The sequence below is a fragment of the Dasypus novemcinctus genome, chromosome 21 (assembly GCF_030445035.2).
Source record: "Dasypus novemcinctus isolate mDasNov1 chromosome 21, mDasNov1.1.hap2, whole genome shotgun sequence".
NCBI classification, from domain to species: Eukaryota; Metazoa; Chordata; class Mammalia; order Cingulata; family Dasypodidae; genus Dasypus; species Dasypus novemcinctus.
The window spans coordinates 86,091,798-86,109,225 of NC_080693.1; the positions used below are offsets into that span (position 1 = coordinate 86,091,798).

The 17,428-nt window shown below is 57.0% G+C and overlaps 1 protein-coding gene across 5 annotated transcripts in view; it reads right to left on the bottom strand.

Moving 5' to 3' along the window:
• CCDC57 (coiled-coil domain containing 57) overlaps positions 1-17,428 on the bottom strand; it is a 146,126-nt gene that overhangs the window by 118,096 nt on the left and 10,602 nt on the right. For 3 of the 5 annotated variants that reach the window (XM_058284943.2, XM_058284944.2, XM_058284945.2), the window contains 4 exons: positions 13,299-13,407; positions 6,453-6,554; positions 2,833-2,990; positions 2,632-2,706 (listed from right to left, as the gene is read on the bottom strand). In XM_058284943.2, the coding sequence (XP_058140926.1) occupies positions 2,632-2,706; positions 2,833-2,990; positions 6,453-6,554; positions 13,299-13,407 (444 nt within the window). Of the gene's footprint in view, positions 1-2,631; positions 2,707-2,805; positions 2,991-6,452; positions 6,555-13,298; positions 13,408-17,428 lie in introns of all 5 variants that reach the window. The other 2 variants (XM_058284942.2, XM_071210858.1) reach the window with 1 other exon arrangement.

The following is a 17,428-nucleotide window of genomic DNA, read 5'->3' on the forward strand; positions in this document are numbered from 1 at the left end:
GACTGTAGCAAACACTTGACTTAGGGATGTGATCGTGGCTGACACAGGGAGTCTGGGGAGGCTGGAGGACAGTACAGGGACTGTGTAACAGGGATTTGGGTAGTAGATAAGGATTACGGTTAATAACATAAATACAGGTATGTTCTGTAGTAAGGAGCTGAGAATGAAGTGATACATGGGAAAAATATAACTGAGGTAATTTAGAGACTATAGTTAACAACTATACTATAATGTTTTTGTAGCAAAAAAATAAAGAAGGTACCATACTGCAGAATCGGTGTAGGCCAGTGGTTAAGTGTCTGCTTTGCACGCACAAGGTCCCAGGTTCAATCCCTGGGATGCCCTTAAAAAAAAAAAAAGGAAAGAATGAAGAAGGTACTATATTAATGCTAAAGGTTAAAAAAAAAAAAAAGAAAGAATATGGGGCTTGGTTTTGTGAGATATGTCTATATTAAGCATTGTTTTCTCTCCTGTTTTTTCATTAAAAAGGAGACCTTGGACCTTGACTATGTCATCTAATGAACCTGTGTTCATCTGTTTGTCTTTCTGAACACCAGAGAAACTGAGTTTGTTGGAATTACATGAGATGAGTGAACTTTTTTGGGGGTAATGCTTCCATAACCTATAGAGCCGCCTTTTTCTCCTGCCCCGAGAAGGCCCCTCATCTGTTCACTGTCTGCTCGTTCTCTCTGCGCATCGTGTCTGTTCTTTGTGTCTGCTTGCTGTCTGCTTCTTTAAGGAGGTAGCAGGAACAAACCTGGTAGCCCCCACCTCCATGTGGGAGGCAGGTGCCCAACTACGCGAGCCACATCTGCTCCCTGCTCATTGTGTCTGCTCGTTGTGGCAGTTTGTCTTCTTTAGGAGGCACTGGGAACTGAACCTGAGTTGCCTTTTTCTGTTATTTTTTGAGTTTGAAATAAAGTTTGAATAAAAAATTGAAAAAAGAAGAAAAGTGAACACATGGATACCATCAAGTGTACCAGCATATACATCACTGGAGTCCCAGAAACACACAACATGGAGAAAAAGGAGCAGAAAAAGTTTATGAAGAAGTAATGGCCGATAACGTCTCCAATCGATGAAATACGTGACTATCCACATCCAGGAAGTTCAACGAACTCCAAGCAGGAGGGATGCTGAGAGAGCTAAACCAAGACGCATTAGAGCAAACTGCCAAAATCCAAAGACCAAGCAGGTGTTGACAGGAGCACGAGAAGCAACTTGTCACACTACAAGCACATAAGCAGACTGCTCATCAGAAACCGGGCAGGCCAGACGACAGTGGGGGTGGTATAGTTTACATAGTAAAGAAAAGAACTGTCAAACAAGATCTCTGTATCCAGCAAAATTATCCTTCAAAAATGAAGAAGAGGGAGGCAGCTGCAGCTCAATCGATTGGGCTCCCGTCTACACGGAGAGCTGGTGCAGCAAGGTGACACAACAAAAGGGAGACAAGAAGGCACAGAAGAACGCGCAGTGAATGGACACAGAGCAGACAGCAAGCAACCAGTGGGGGGAGGGGGTAATAAACAAACAAATAAATAACGTTTTTTTTTTAAATGGATGAGGAGGAGCAGATGTGGCTCAAGCAGTTGAGTGTCCAACTCCCACCTGGGGGGTGCCTAGTTCAGTTCTCAGTGCCCCTTAAAAAAATAAAACAAACAAAAAAACCAACTCAGGGAAGGTGATGTGGCTCAGTGGTTCAGCACTGACTTCGCACATACGAGGTCCCAGGTTCAATTCCCAGCCCTCAGTGCCAAAAATTAAAAAAATGAAGAAGAAATTAAGACACATACAGGTAAAGGGAAGGTGAAAGAGCTCCTCAGCAGACCTGCCCTATAAGAAATGCTGAGGAGAGCCCTTCGGGCTGAGCCAGGAGGACACCAGACAGGAGCACGAAGCCTGAGACTAGGGAACGTGGGACAAGGACCGCCAAGGCAGACACACAGCCCCGGACCTGGGCTCGGTGTGGAGCTGCGTTTCCCCCTGTGTGATTTAGCAGGCCAGTGTGCAGAGCAGCACTCTGAATCCATGCTCTGTGAAGCAGCCCCTGCAGGGCAGCTGAGAGCGGCTGCACAGGCTGCCCTGTCAAGGTCACCGTGCTGCTCTGCCGCCCCTCGCGGCGCCGGCTGTCACCCCTCCGCGTGGGGGTGCTTCTCCAATGCAGGGTTGTGGTCAGCCTGCCACTGGGGCCATCACCCCCTGGCCTCCACTCTGGGCATTCCATGTGCACGGGTGGGCAAGGCCACTGTGTACCCAGGGCTGCCGAAACAGCCGTTTCAACAGCAGAGGAGGGCTCTGCAAAACACAGGGAATTTTAGAGCCACAAGAACAAGATTATTTTGCCACAATAACTTAGAAGATAAAGCTGCTTGTATCACCAAGGTGAAATTTGTTACAGCGATCTAAAATTGCTAAACTAATTGATGGAAATTTTCAAAACACACATACTTAAAAACCTACACATCACTGATAAAATTCTGACCAGAGCATCGAACCAGATCCAAACCAACAAGCCTGCAGGCTGGAGCGCAAGCCACGGTCAGCGGCTACTGCGTGGCCCACGAGCCTGGCCGCACACGCAGCACCACCTCCATGCTGGGGCCATCGACAGGGGCTGGAAATACTCACTTCCTCCTAAACACCTCCTCTTCTCTTTTCCTGGTTAGCTGCACAGAGTGAAGTTGGCCCTCCAGGTCCTTTATCCTAAAAAGAATCCGGCATTAGTGGGAGAAGCAGACAAAGGGCCCGGGAGAGGGCCCAATCGAGCCAGAACATGCAGACGCCCAGGACGAAGGGACCCACAGGGACGGTGGGGGCGCGGTGCCGCACCGAGCATCGCTCACGGCGGCCAGGCTCTGCAGCTCCTGGTCCCGGCGCTGAACCTCCTGTGCCAGCTCCAGGTTCGCCGTCTCCGCGCGCTGCAGCGCTTCCGCCGCTTTCCCGCCGGCTCCCTTGAGCGCCTCGAGCTCCTGATTCAGCAGTTTAACCTCGGGGAGACCAGAAGACTAAAGAGAGCAGCCCGCGCAGCGTGAGGGCAGCACTGCCACATCATCGGGAAGCAAGGGGGGAGACGCTGAAGCCCAGAAGTGAGGGCGGATGGTGTGTCCCCACACAGCATGGCAAAGACACGGCTGAGACCAGAAGGCCGCTGGCAGCCCTCGCCCCGCTCAAGTCGGGTCTCACCCCACGGCGGGCCTCAAGCGCACCCACGTCCATCGCCGGAAAACACCAATCGAACTGCGTTCTGTGTCTTAGCACATAACCTGAACACTAATTAGACATTTAAGTCAGAACTGCACAAATCCCGCAGACTCCCCCTTCTGCCCAGCCCGCCCAGTGGGGCCTCTTTTCCCTGATGCCGCAGAACTCCAGCCAGTGGGACGGCAGGGTAGAGCGTGACTGGCTCCCACTGCGTCTGTGGCCCTTCCAGGTATCTGCAGCCATGCCTGGCAGGTCTGTCCCCCAAGCCCGTGAACGCGAGAGCAGAGCGTGCGGCCCCGGGAGGGGCACGGGGAGCGTGCAGGTTGTCTAACTTCTCCAGGTCAGAGTATCAGAGCAGTAGCTGCTCTTGCACTCCCTCCAGTCTCAAGATAAAGTGCCCACGAGGCCACATAAGTTACAGGTGAAGCCCCGCACCCAGCCATCCTAACAGTTCCTAAGTAACACGCTGGTTCTTAGAACTCGATGTGCCCTGGGTTTGACCCAGCTGTCTGAGCCTGTACTGTGTCAGAATCTTTTGGCAAATATCCATGCAGTCACGGTGGCCAGGTGGCAGGCGGCCTTGGTAAGGCCCGTGGGGAGAATCCTTGCTGTGTGGGGGGGTTTGGAGCTGTGTGTAGCCCAGGAAACGCGCTCTGCGGTGTGACCCGGCCTGTGGTGCCCCCACGGTAGTGGCCCTTCGGGCGAGCCTCTGCAGGTAGGGTGTGCGCATTCGTAAGAGAACGAGGCTCACAGGGACAGGCACGGGCAGTGGGACGCCGACGGTCAGGGACCCTGGGGCAGCATGAGGCCAGGCGAGGCCGCCCTGTGCCTGGCCACGCGACAGGAGCCCAGGACCAGGGCCACCGGCCACTGGCCCAGAAGGCCAGTCCTTGGAGGAAAGCATGGCCTTGCTGACGCCTCGATCTGGCCTTTCCTACCCTCAAAACCGTGAGCTAATAAATTCCCACTGTGTAAGCCAAACCAATAGCTTGGTGCTTGCTCGCGCAGCCTGGAGACTAAGCAGCGTGTTCCTGTGGGAGCTGCCGCCAGCAACAGCCAAATGCCTCCAGCTCTTAAAATACTGAGGTTTTCATTTATTTATTTTGTCTTTATTTTTTAATGTTACATTCAAAAAATGAGGTCCCCTCACCCCACTCCTTTAGACGTTCATGGCTCAACCATCATCTAAGTCTCAAGAATAATTTGTCCAGATGTCACACTCAACTCAGGCCAGAGGTCAGAGGGCTAGAGCGGGGTTTACAGGAACGGCGCGTACTGCAGGTGGCCTGATTCGAATCCAGGGCCAGCACTGGCTGTTAAACCACCTCTTGGCCTCGCTGTCCTTGACTGTAATGTCGGGGTGCCGACGTGGCAAAGCCCAGCCCTGGTGAGCACTGTTTGCAGCCAGTCCTTGTTTCCACACAGACGCCGTGGTGGGCGGGGCCCACTCACCCAGGGGATGGGGGATCCCTCCAGGCAGGAAAAGCAGGGCCTGCACCCTGGGCACCCCAGACCCACGGCCTTCCCTCTCACAGGAGCCAGCAGTGCCGGCGGCAGCCCCGTACCTCCCTGTGCTCCAGATACTCAGTGGTGCCCAAAAGTGGTCTTCTTTTTTAAAAGATTTTATTATTTTTATTTATTTCTCTCCCCTTCCCCCTCTCCCCCGCCACTTGTCTGTTCTCTGTGTCCGTTTGCTGTGTGTTCTTCTGTGTCCGCTTGTATTCTTGTCATGCAGCCCGGGAAACTGTGTCACTTTTTTGTTGCGTCATCTTACTGCGTCAGCTCTCCTTGTGTGCGGCGCCATTCCTGGGCAGGCTGCACTTTCTTTCGTGCTGGGCGGCTCTTCTTACTGGGCGCACTCCTTGCGTGTGGGGCTCCCCTACACGGGGGATACCCATGCATGGCACGGCATTCCTTGCACGCATCAGCATTGCACATGGGCCAGCTCCACACGGGTCAGGGAGGCCCGGGGTTTGAACCGCGGACCTCCCATGTGGTAGGCAGGTGCCCTATCTGTTGAGCCAAGTCCACTTCCCCCAAAAGTGGTCTTGTAAGATGACGTAGCTTCCCAGGTGCTAAACCAACACGCCACAGCGGCGTCTCTCCTTTCTCTTCCAGGTTCTCTTGATGTCCAGTCCAGCCTCTGCTGCACCCTGTGGCTTCTCTTTCTGCGCCCAATGTCCTCTGCGTCTAAGGACTCCCGCCATGCTGGACTGAGGCCCATGCACCTTAACTGCTAACCTCACAAATGGCTCCCACCCACAGGACCAGGGGTTGGGACCCAAACACACCTTCGATGGGGATAGGATTCGAGCTCCAGCCCCCGAGGGCCAGAGGCTGCTGGACTTTTGTCTCGCAAGGTCCAGCTCTCCCTCCAGGAGTTGGCAGCTCCAGGTGTGGGGACCACACACCACCACAGCAAGCCTGTGGGGCTCCCAGGGCCTGGCAGGGGCAGGTCTCGAGCCAGTATCCCCAGGAGGGGAGAGATCTGGGGGGTGTCTGACAGGGGCTCCATTCAGAATATGCACCAGCTGTCAGCAGGGTCCTTGGGTCCCCGGCCACCCAAGTCTGACCTCTTGGACTGACGCCCTGGGAGAGGTGAGCAGTCTGGGGGAGGGCGGCTTACCCCCAGCAAGCGAGCAGTTCGTGGCAGACAGCGGCTCGGGTAACGGGGCAGGCCCTGGCACGGGTGCCAGCCCTCCCCCTCAGCACCACCCTGCCAACTGCGCCCAGCCCTGCTGCACGTCGCCGTCCCCCGTCAGCACTGGTCCTTGCAGCAGCTCCAAAGGGTGGCCCCCCGCATCTGCCACAGGGCTGCACAGGAGTGCTGATCCCAGGAGAGGCACAGGCCTCGCCCCAAGCCAGCTCTGCCAGGTGCCGTCCAGCCCCAAATGTGGGAGAGACCACCAGAGTCCCTCACAGGTCTGCTCTGCTACAGCGTTGGAGATGAAGGAGGAGCACGCGAGGCTGGTATTCCCATGGGCAGCTCCTCAGAATCCTGCGCCAACGTCCGGGGACCGTGGCACAGCTCCCTCTGACCAGGCGGCTGCCTGCGAAGCCCAAGGCCCCCTGCACTGGGCACCCAGCAGACACGTCTCGCCGCTCTTGCCACAATCCCCAGGGGCAGGGCCTCAGCCAGGGGCCTGATTCACAGCTCAGGAGCAGTCCTGCCCCCAAAGACAGGCCCTGCTATAGGTAAGGAAGCCCCCGGCCCAGCCCGCCCAGCCCGCCCAGCCTGGCCCGGGTACCTTGAGCTCGTGCGCCAGGACCAGGCTGCTCAGGTGGTCAGCCTGCAGGTGGAATTCGTGCTCCCTCTTCTGCGCTGCAGAATCAAACTCCAGCAGGAGCTCCTGCAACAAAGGGGGGTGGAGCTTGGCACTCCAGAAGAGCGGGTTCTTAAGCGCAACCCCGTCCCGTGGGTGTGGGCCCGTAGAAAGAGTTGTGACGAGGTCACATGGTTGAGGCGCGGGCACCTCCTCTGGCGAGGCCTCCACGAAGGACTGAAATCCAGACAGAGACCGACGGGACCCAGGAGGGAGGGGCCGCCTCGTGCTCTGCCATGGGACGGAGGGGCCCAGAGCAAGGCGGCCGCAGCCGGCCCCGTCACCAACCACCTGGACAACGCCTCAGCTCGGGCTTTCTCATGGCCTCAAAGCTGACCGCTCATAAAGTCCCACTGGTTGAGCCCATTGCCTGAGCCCTTGCCTGAGCAGCCTAGATGCTGAAGCAGAGGGTCTGTGGTCAGGGGCCATGGTGGACCAGCTGAGACCAGAGAAGCCGCGAGCAGCCCCAGGGTGGCAGGAAGCCATCGGCCAAACGTGCCACAGGCGGGTGGGGGCAGACACGCAGACTGAGCTCTCGGGGCTTCTGGATGCAGGCCTGTGGGAGGGCGTGCCCGCGGCGTGGGGTCCTACCCGCTCCTGCCAGGCTGGCTCCTTGCAGCATGGCCATCCGGGCTCGAGAGGTCAACGGCTTACACGAGGAGCAAGAGGCCGGGACCTCCCAGCCGAGCCCTCCCGGGAGTTCCAGCGGTTCCACCGTGTCTCGAGCAGCAGTAACTGTTCCTGGCGCTCCTCCTGGAGTCGGCCCCAAGTACTGCCTGGTTCCCTGTGGGACAGGCTGAGGCCCTGCTTCATCCACAGTCCGCCTCACCGCGACTCAGCGCACCAGTGGAGCACTCGCCTCCACTTCCCACCCTTCCTGCCACTTCCTTCTTCGCGCTCGCCTGCGTCTGGCCGTCCCTCTCGTCCCCCTCACTGTTCCAGTGCTCAAGGAGGGTGGCACCCACCATGGGCCCTGGGCATCCCCTGGGTGCCCCCCGGCCCCGTCTTCATGCTCCACCCCAGGCTCGCCCCGGCCGCCCAGTGGTGCTCCTGGATTTCCCTGCAGCTCTCCCGGCCAGCACCCGGGCTCTCGGTCCTCAGCTGCCCTCTGAGGGGGGACCGCAGGGGTCCCCCAGTGGCCCCTCAGCTCAGGGCCGGGCCACTCTCTGGCTGTGCTCTTGGAACCAGGCTGGCACAGGGGATCCCCTGCCAGCTCCAACCTCCGGCCACCACCTGGCTCCGAAGGCGGAAGGGGGCTGGCGGCTGCTGCCGAGACCCTGCCCGCCGCGCAGCTCGCTGTGCTCTGAAGCCTCCCCGCCGCGCTGAGGGCCGCCGCGCTGTCCTGCCACCCCCGGGGCTGTGGGGGCCAGGACCGGCCCTGACATCCGCCGAGCCTGTCCTCTTCTCCCGAGACGGCCCGGGCTGCGTGGACCCGGCAGCGCTCGTGCCGCTCCACGCCACGGGCAGGGTCCCTGCCCCTCGGCTCCGAGAGCCGCCGCGTGCCCGTCTCTCCCTCGAGCACGCCAGCCCCTCGCTCCTGTCCACTGTGGTTCTGGAGCTGATGGTGGGAGCGCCCTTGGCGTCGCCTCCCCTTTCTCTTAAATGTTCTCCATTTTTTCTATTTTCTGAATTTACTTCAAACATATTCCTAATTTCCAAAAATCCTTCTTGTTCTCTGGCCCTTTCTCATATTCTGGGTACAACGCACGGCTCTGACAACGCAGCTACAGCGAGCCCCGGCACAGCCCGAGAGAAGGAAGACCGGGAGGCGATGCGTGCGGTGGCGACAGGCCCTGGCCCCTGCTCTGGACAGGCAGCCGCTCGGCCTCTGTGGGCGAGAAAGGGAGAAGGGCACGTGGCCGGTGGGGGCAAGGGGGCCCGCCTGGCGCGCCAGGGGGCGTGAGGGGGCCGACGTGACGAGCACCGCCCTCTGCAGTCCTGGTCACTGCCCGCCCTGCAGTGCCTGGTGGCCGCGGGCCAGAATCGCCTGCGCTGTTGGGCGTGGCTGCCAGGCGGCAGGTGCAGGGCTCGGCACGGTCAGCACGCGGCCCTCGGCGACCTCATGGTGACTCCCGAGGCCCGCACGCGCCTCTGCGGCCAGGCGCTCTGACGGCACCAGGGCTCTGCCCCGGGCCACTCCTCCGGGCTGCCGGCTGCTGACACGCCTCCCCGCCCCTTCTCACTCGCATGGCCATACTTAAAACGAGCCTATGCACATTGTTTATGTGTGTTCACGTACGAATTACACACTTTAATAAAACTTTATTTTAAAAAATAATCAAATGAGGTGACAAAAAAATGATTGGGATGCCATAAAAATTTAGACCATCTGCAATTTGAAGATACTCTGAAGAAAATGAAAAGGCAGGTCACAAAACGAGAACTCTAATATATACACCTGACAAAGGACTTATTACTGGAATATATAAGGAGCCCAATGGCAGTTTGAGATTATTCATGAATTTCAAAAACAGAGATTATGTTTGTAAACTGGTCTGTCCCTCTGGGCATGACACCCTTTGACTGTATTGGATTCAGCTGAGATGCCTTTGGGCTTTGATTCGACCTGTCACTGAGGTGACTCAGTTTGAGTCCCCACCCCTCCATGGGCTGTATAAATGGGCACTCAATCAAGGAGACACACAGAAGCAGGTACTTGAGAAAAAAGAGGGAGCCCAGCACACACAGAAGAGGACTTTGATCCTGCAGCCACAGGGAGAGATGAGCCGTCAGCCTGATAGCCTGCAGCTAAAGAGACCAGAACCCTGAGCACCCGAGCCCAGAAAGAAATGAGCCCTGGGAAGAGGAACGAGCCTAATGCCAGCTGACGCTGAGATCAGAAGAAGCTGGGACCACGGAGCCTCAGGAGGGTGAGGAAGGCTGAGCCCTCACAGGCATTGCCCACCATTTTGCTTCAACACACGGCAATGGAGTTTGGTGAGGAAGTAACCTTAAGGTGGACTCTTTAAGGGCCTTGTGACTGTAAGCCTCTACCCTTAATAAATATCCTTTATAAAAATCAACAGATTTCTGGTACTTGGCATCAGCACCTCTTCAGCTTGTTATTAACAGGCCTTAAAAATCAATATTAGGGAAACAGACTTGGCCCAGTGGTTAGGGTGTCCGTCTACCACATGGAAGGTCCGCGGTTCAAACCCCGGGCCTCCTTGACCCGTGTGGAGCTGGCCCATGCGCAGTGCTGATGCGTGCAAGGAGTGCCGTGCCACGCAGGGGTGTCCCCGGCGTAGGGGAGCCCCACGCGCAAGGAGTGCACCCCGTAAGGAGAGCTGCCCAGCGCGAAGGAAAGTGCAGCCTGCCCAGGAATGGCGCCACCCACACTTCCCGTGCTGCTGACGACAACAGAAGCAGACAAAGAAACAAGATGCAGCAAAAAGACACAGAGAACAGACAACCAGGGGGGGTGGGGATTAAAAATAAATAAATAAATCTTAAAAAAAAAAATCAATATTAGAGGGAAGCAGATTTGGCTCAATGGATAGAGCGTCCACCTACCACATGGGAGGTCCAGGATTCAAACCCAGGGCCTCCTGACCTATGTGATGAGCTGGCCCACACGCAGTGCTGATGTGCACAAGGAGTGCTGTGCCACACAGGGGTGTCCCCGTGTAGGGGAGCCCCATGCGCAAGGAGTGTGCCCTGTAAGGAGAGCCACTCAGCACAAAAAAAGTGCAGCCTGCCCAGGAGTGGCGCCACACACACGGAGAGCTGACGCAGCAAGATGACACAACAACAACAAAAAAGAGACAGATTCCCAGTGCCACTGACAAGAATGCAAGTGAACACAGAAGAACACACAGCAAATGGACACAGAGAGCAGACAATGCGGGGGGAGGGGATGGGAAGAGAAATAAAAGAATTGAAAAAAATAAAAAATCAATAATAGAAAACCAATGCAATTTTTTAAGAGTCAAGAAGGTGACTCTTTGCAAAAGAAGATATTTGCATGGTTGATAAACACATGAAGAGAAACTCAGTGTCACTGGCCGTCAGGGAAAGCAAATTAAAGCCACAAGGAACTACCACCACATACCCACTAGAATGACCAAACTCACAAGACTGGTCACAGCAAGTGCCAGCAAGTCTAGGAGGGGCTGGCACGCGCAGGCCCTACTGGGGGGTATGGGAAGGTCAGGTGCCACCCAGAAACCACAGCACTCAGTTTACCCGTGCACCCTCACGGGCAGGCACAACGCCACGCAGCAGCCATAATCGCGAAGGCCCAAGCTGGAGACACATGTCCAGGTGCCCAGCAGCAGGTGCCCGGGTGACCAAGCGCATGCCCCGTACAGCAGGACGGGCACTGACGACGCAACAACACGGGTGGTCTCCAAGCTCTAGGCCGAGCGAAGACCAAAAGGAAAAGGAGCAGGCGGTGCTTCACTAGCATGACGGGAAGTGGACTGGCGGTCGCCGGGGGCTGGCCAGGAGGGTGCTGGCTACGAAGGGCGGGGCAGAACTCGCTCGACTGCTGTGCAGGGGAACGTGTCTGTGAGGGTCGCTGAGCTGGACACTTGAAACTGCCGCCCACCTGCTGGCTGTCCATGCAGAAACTCGGGGCTGACGCGGCCAGCGCACTCGGGGCCTCAGAGAAACCACACAAAAAGCACAGCTTGAAGCAGCACGTTTCACTTCTTCAGTTCTTCGAAAGGCAAAAGCAAGTCTACGCATTCACCTGGACGTGTAAGGGATCTGGGGAGGAAAGGTGCTGACCCTCACCGCGCCGCGGGGCGGACACTGCAGCCCCGGAACCTACCCCTCAGACGTGCGGCGTCCCCACGGCCAGGACCCCAAGTGCAAGGGCAAAGTCAAGCGTGGAAACCGCACTCAGGCCCAGGCTCGGCCCTGCGCTCAGGGCGGCGCAGCGATACCGCGTGGCTCCTGGTGGCTCCTGGGCCCTTCCGGACGCGTGGCCTGGCGCCCTCCCCACACATACACACACCCACGGCCCGGCCCCCGCCCCCCCACATGCCAGCAGCCCAGCGGACCCGCAGAGCAGGTGTGCAGGACCAGCTCCGACTCAGCGCGCCCCTGGAGATGCCGGCACGGACCCCACCCTCGCCTGCCCGAGCCCCACCCATGCCCGCCTCGGTGAGTGGCCAGTAGTGCCTCCGGGCACACATGCTGAGCATGGGGCGGCCCTCGCGCCCACCCTTCTCTCATGCCCTGACCGTCAGCACACCCCGCGGGCTCCCTGTTCCCGGCGAGGCCAGAGCCCGCGGCCTCACCACTGTGGCCCACCACCCAGCCCAAGGCCCCTCGGCCGCTCACCCGCAGCTGGGTCCACTTCCCAGGCGCCCTGCCTGCCCTGGCCTCAGCACCACAAGCACCCCCGGCCCCCATGCGCCCTTGTCCCCGTGCCCCTGGCCCCCGGTGGTTCCCCAGGCACAGCAGGCACCGGGCACCTCAGGCCTCTCACCGCATCCCCTCCCACCTCCCTGTGCCGGCACCTCCACCCCAGAAGGTGCACAGCGGCCCCCCACGCAGGCCAGGAACTGTGCCGCAGACTCCACCAGGTCCCCAGCAGAGGTCCTCGGAGGCATTCCTGGCCCGCGGCCCCCGATCAGTAAGTACCTGCCAAGAGTGCGTATGTGAGTTCCCTCCAGGCCTTCTGAGCCATGGTTACTGATAACAAAGAAAGGGCCTTTCTCCAGCCCAGGCCCCTGCACACTTGGTGTTTTAAAGAAAAGTCGCACCCCACGGACAAGCCAGCGACAGACACGGAGGCCTCCTGAGCCCAGGAGGGGGCGGTGCAGCCACAGCAGCACTGTGCACAGCCACCCCAAGGCCGGGCCACACGGCCTGACTCCCACCAGACCCACAGCCCTCATTTCTGGTGGCAGCTGTGAGCAAGAGCCTGAACCCTGGCTCCTTCCTGCCAGTGACACGACGGGCTTGAGACCAGGTCCCCGAGACGTGAGGGTGCGCCCGGTCGCCGCCGAGGCTGCGTGGCAGGCATTAGCGTGGTCAGCCAGGCAGCCACCAGGACACGGCCGAGGCTCAGCCGACCGCTGTCACTTGGATGGCCGCCCTAGGCTGTGGGCGGCCGTGCTGCCCACGGTGCTGGGCCCCTCTGGGGATCCCGTCCCAACTAAGTCACCGGGAGCCCGAGAGCGCCTCTCGTGGCCAGGAAAGGTACCGTCACCCTTCCCCCCGCGCACATCTCAGGCCAGGTCATCGCCACAAATCAAACCACCCACAATGGACATTGCTTTCATCCCAAGAATTGCAAAAAAAAGGTCTCTGAAGGAATTTCCAGCGAGCCAAGGGCTTTTGGGCAAAGGAGCTCCTGGAGGTGAGCGAAAGGGGCAGCGCACACCTGGAACCAAGCCCTTCTGCGACGGTTGGTGCTGGGCGCACGCGGGCCTCCGTGGGTATAGGGGCGAGAGCAGGCCTCCCAGTCTGCGCCGAGGCGAGGCGTCCCCCTGCAGGTCCAGCCACACACGCTGCCTCCCCGCCCCACCCGGGCCCTCCCGGCACCCAAGGGCACCCAGGGGTGGCGCAGGCGTCCCCGCCTCTTTTCCTGGCACAACCGGCCCACAGACACAGAGGCATTTCCTTTCTGAGAACCGCTGTACCCCAGCACCTAGAACAGGGCTGCCCACAGAGGCACACCGCAGAGTCCAATGGCACATCACTGCGTCACCAGGCAGGGAGGGCAGCACATCGCCAGGGCCGGCGCAACTCTAGGCAAGACGTGGGGAGAGGCTGGCAAGAGCGGCAGCAGCGAAAAACACGCAGCGAGCGCCGTACCTGTCTCTGCAGGGCGAGCTCCCCGTCGAGGCCCTGGAGCTGCCTCTCCAGCCTCCACTGCAGGTCCTCGCACTGCTGCCGGTGGAGCTCCACTTCCCCGCTCCTGTCGCTGTGGGGAGAGCCGGCATGAGTGGGGCCCAGCTGGCGTAAGCGGGGCCCAGCTGGCGCCGCACGCACATGCCTGTGGGGGCCCAGGGCTCTGCTCTGCAGGGGGGTGTCGGGCCCAGCGGGGACGGACGTCCACCCCACCCGCACCTGCGTGCTCCACCTGCATAGGTGGCTGTCTGCAAGGGAGAAAACAGGAGCTAGGATCTCCCAGTGTCGTCACACCAAGGCCAGGCAAACCCCAGTGTGAGCGAGAACACAGTCGGCGGATGCCAACGCCAGCGGTCAGAGGCCGGCAGCATCCGGCAGAGTCAAAGCTGCCATCCCAGCCACATTCAACGGCAATTCAGGGTGCCCTTAAGACAAGTGGGAAACAGAACCTCAGCAAAGAAAAGGAAGACATACCAAAGAATCAACGGAAAGTTGCCAAGTGAAAAATACAGGCACCAAATGAAAAACTCACTGGATGGGCTCTGCAGCAGATTGAACGTGATGGAGGAAAGAGCGAGTGGCCTTGAGGAAGAACAGAAATCGCCCCATCTGAACAACAGAGAGAACAAGGACTGAAGAAAGGGGCAAGAACGGGGCCCCTGGGCCCTACGGGGCCACAAAGCATCTAGTGGTCATGCCAACAGTCCGGGAATGAAGGGAAAGAGTGTGGACTGGAAAAGTATTGGAAGAAATAATGGCTGAAAACTCCCCAAATCTGACAAAAATGAAGAGACAAAATACTTGAGGAGACACTTCACAAAATACAGGCATACCTTGTTTTAACAAGCTTCACTCTGCACTGAGCAGACACTGCGTTTTTTACAAGTTGAAGGTTTGGGGCAACCGTGTCGAGCAAGTCTACCAAGCAGCACATGCTCACGTGCCACACTTTGGCAACTCTCTCAGTACTTCAAACTCTGTCATTATCACTTTATCTGTTACGGTGAGCAGGCTGTTCGATGAAACTAGTGTGGTTGTCAGGGGGCACCACAAACTGGCTGATTCACCCAGAAGACGGTGAGTCAACCAGTGACTGTCCCATGTCCTGACAGCTCCACCACGTGGCCGCTCTCCATCTCTCGCCCTCTGCCCCGAGTTACAACAATATTGAAATTAGGTCAATTAATTACCTACAGTGGCCGCTAAGTGTTCAAGCAAAAGGAAGAGTCGCACATCTCTCACTTCAATCAAAAGCTAGAAATGATTAAGCTTAGTGAGGAAGGCTTGTCTAAAGTAGAGAAAGGCCAAAAGCTGGCTCTCTTGCACCAAACACCAAGTTGTGGATGCAAAGGAAAAGTTCTTGAAGGAAATTAACAGTGCTACTCTGGTGAACACATGGATGATAAGAAAGCAAAATCACCTTCTTGCTGCTTTGGAGAAAGTTTTGTGGTATAGCTAGATCAAACCAGCCACAACACTCCCTCAAGCCAAAGCCATGAGCAAGGCCCCAACTCCTCCACTCTGTGAAGGCTGAGAGAGCTGAGGAAGCTGCAGGAAAAAAGTGAAGCCAGCAGAGGCTGGTTCCTGGGGTTGAAGGAAAAAGGCATCACCATAACATAAAAGCACAAGGTGAAGCTGCAAGTGCTGATGTAGAAGCTGCAGCAAGTTCTCCAGAAGACCCAGCTAAGGTCATCGGCACTGAGCAGGAGATGTCCCAGGTAGGAGAAGAGCCTTCCCCTGGGAGGCCACGCTGTCGAGGACCTGCACAACAGAGTCAGGGCCCAGCTCCAAGGCTGCCAAGGACAGGCTAACGCAGCTGGGGACTGGACGCTGAAGCCAGGCTCACTGACCATTCCGAAAATCCCAGGGCCCTTCAGAATGGTGCTTGGTAAGAATAAAAAAAAAATTTAAATAAAAATAAAATAAAAACAAAAAAAGAATGATGTTTGGGAAGCAAATGTGGCTCAAGCAGTTGGACCACCCACCTACTAAGTGGGAGGTCCCCGGTTCAGTTCCCAGTGCCTCCTAAACAAGATGAGCAAGACAGCGAGCTGACATGAGGGGTTGGCGTGGCAAGCTGACGCAACAAGAGGACGCAACAAGATGACTCAATGATGAGACACAATAAGGAGATACAATGAGCGATAAAACAAGCATGAAGTGGATGTGGCTCGAATGACTGGGCACCTCCCTCCCACATTGGAGGTCCCGGTTAAGTTCCTGGCACCTTCTAAAAACAAGACAAACAGACACAGAGAGCACACAATGAGCAGAGAGTGTAAACAATGAGGGGGGACGGAGAAATAAAATAAATCTTAAAAAAGAATGATGTTAAATCTTCTCTGCTTGTGCTCTAGAAATGGAACAACAAACCTGGATGACAGCACATCTGTTTACAACACGGCTTACTATTTTAAGCCCACTGTTGAGATCCACTGCTTGGAAAAGAAGATTCCTTTCAAAATATGGCTGCTCGTTGACCATGCAACAGGTGACCCAAGAGTTCTGATGGAGAAGCAGGAGACAAGTGTCGTATCCGTGCCTGCTAACACATCATCCTGCAGCCACAGATCAAGGAGTCATTTCAACCTTCAAGTCTCATTATTTAAGAAACACATTTCAGAGAAGCGGACATGGCTCAACGGACAGAGCGTCCACCTACCATACGGAGGGTCCAGGGTTCAAGCCCAGGGCCTCCTGACCTGTGTGATGAGCTGGCCCACGCGCAGTGCTGCCACACGCAAGGAGTGCCGTGCCATGCAGGGGCGCTCCTGTGTAGGGAAGCCCCACTTGCAAGGAGTGCACCCTGCAAAGAGAGCCGCCCCACGTGAAAAAAGCACAGCCCACCCATGTGGGCTGCACACATGGAGAGCTGATACAGCAAGATGAACAACAAAAAAGAAACAAAGTTTCCCAGTGCCGCCAGATAAAACAAGTGGAGGAACACACAGCGAATGGACACAGCAAACTACTGGGCAGGGGGGGAAGGAGAGAGAAATAAATAAAATGAATCTTAAAAAAAAAAAAGAAACATTTCACAAGGCACAGCTGCCATCGATAGTGATTCCTCCGGTGGAGCACGACAGAGTCAACTGAAAACCTGCAAAGGATCCACCACTCTGGATGCCGTGAGAACTTTGTCTTTTGGATTCATGGGAGGTCAAACGCGAACAGGAGTTTGAAGTTGATTCTACCCCTCGAGGGGTTCAAGGCTTCCGTGGAGGAAGTAACAGCAGACACGGTGGAAAGAGCAAGAGAACTAGAGCCAGAAGTGAGCTTGAGGATGGGAAGGAACTGCCGCAATCTCATGATAAAGCTTTAACGGATGAGGGGTTGCTGCTTACGGATGAGCAAAGAAAGGGGTTTCCTGAGATGGACTCTACTCCTGGGTGACGATGCCGTGAACACTGCTGAAACAACGACAAAGGACTCAGCAAAGTCCATCAGCTCAGCTGATGAAGCAGAGGCAGGGGTCGAGAGGACTGACCAGTTTTCAAAGTTCTACTGTGCACAAAATGCCACCGAACAGTATCGCACACCGCCGTCGTCTTCAAGGAGAAATCTTTCCTGAGGAAGAGTCCATCGGTGCAGCAAATTCACTGTTGCTGTATTTTAAGACCCCGCCGCTGCCAGCCCCGCATTCCGCACCAGCAGCCTGAGCGCCGCGGCCACAGCATCAAGGCAGCCCCTCTGCCGGCAGGAGGATCACGACTCGCTGCAGGTTAGTGACCCGGGAGCCTTGCCTGCGGCTGCTCCGAGAGGGCAGGGACTGGAAAGTCACGCCCCACGCCCACCGCCTGGCTTTCCTCTCCCCCCAGCGCTGCTGCGACAATGCCTGCTCTGAGGAGGGCTTGGGGCTAGCGGCTTGGCACACACCGGGGTGCCAGGAGACATTCCAAGGAATGCGCTAGACCCAGCTGCCCTGAGAAGAAAAGGTGCTGTGTGGTGAAAGCGCAGCAGGGTGCGGGCTCCGGGCGGGCACAGCAGACTCCCACTGCGGCTTCTACCGCCGCTGTTCACTGCACCATTTTCTACACCTCTGGCTTTTACCGTAACAACATGGTAGCTTCATGATTTTAAAAATTGCTTAAAAA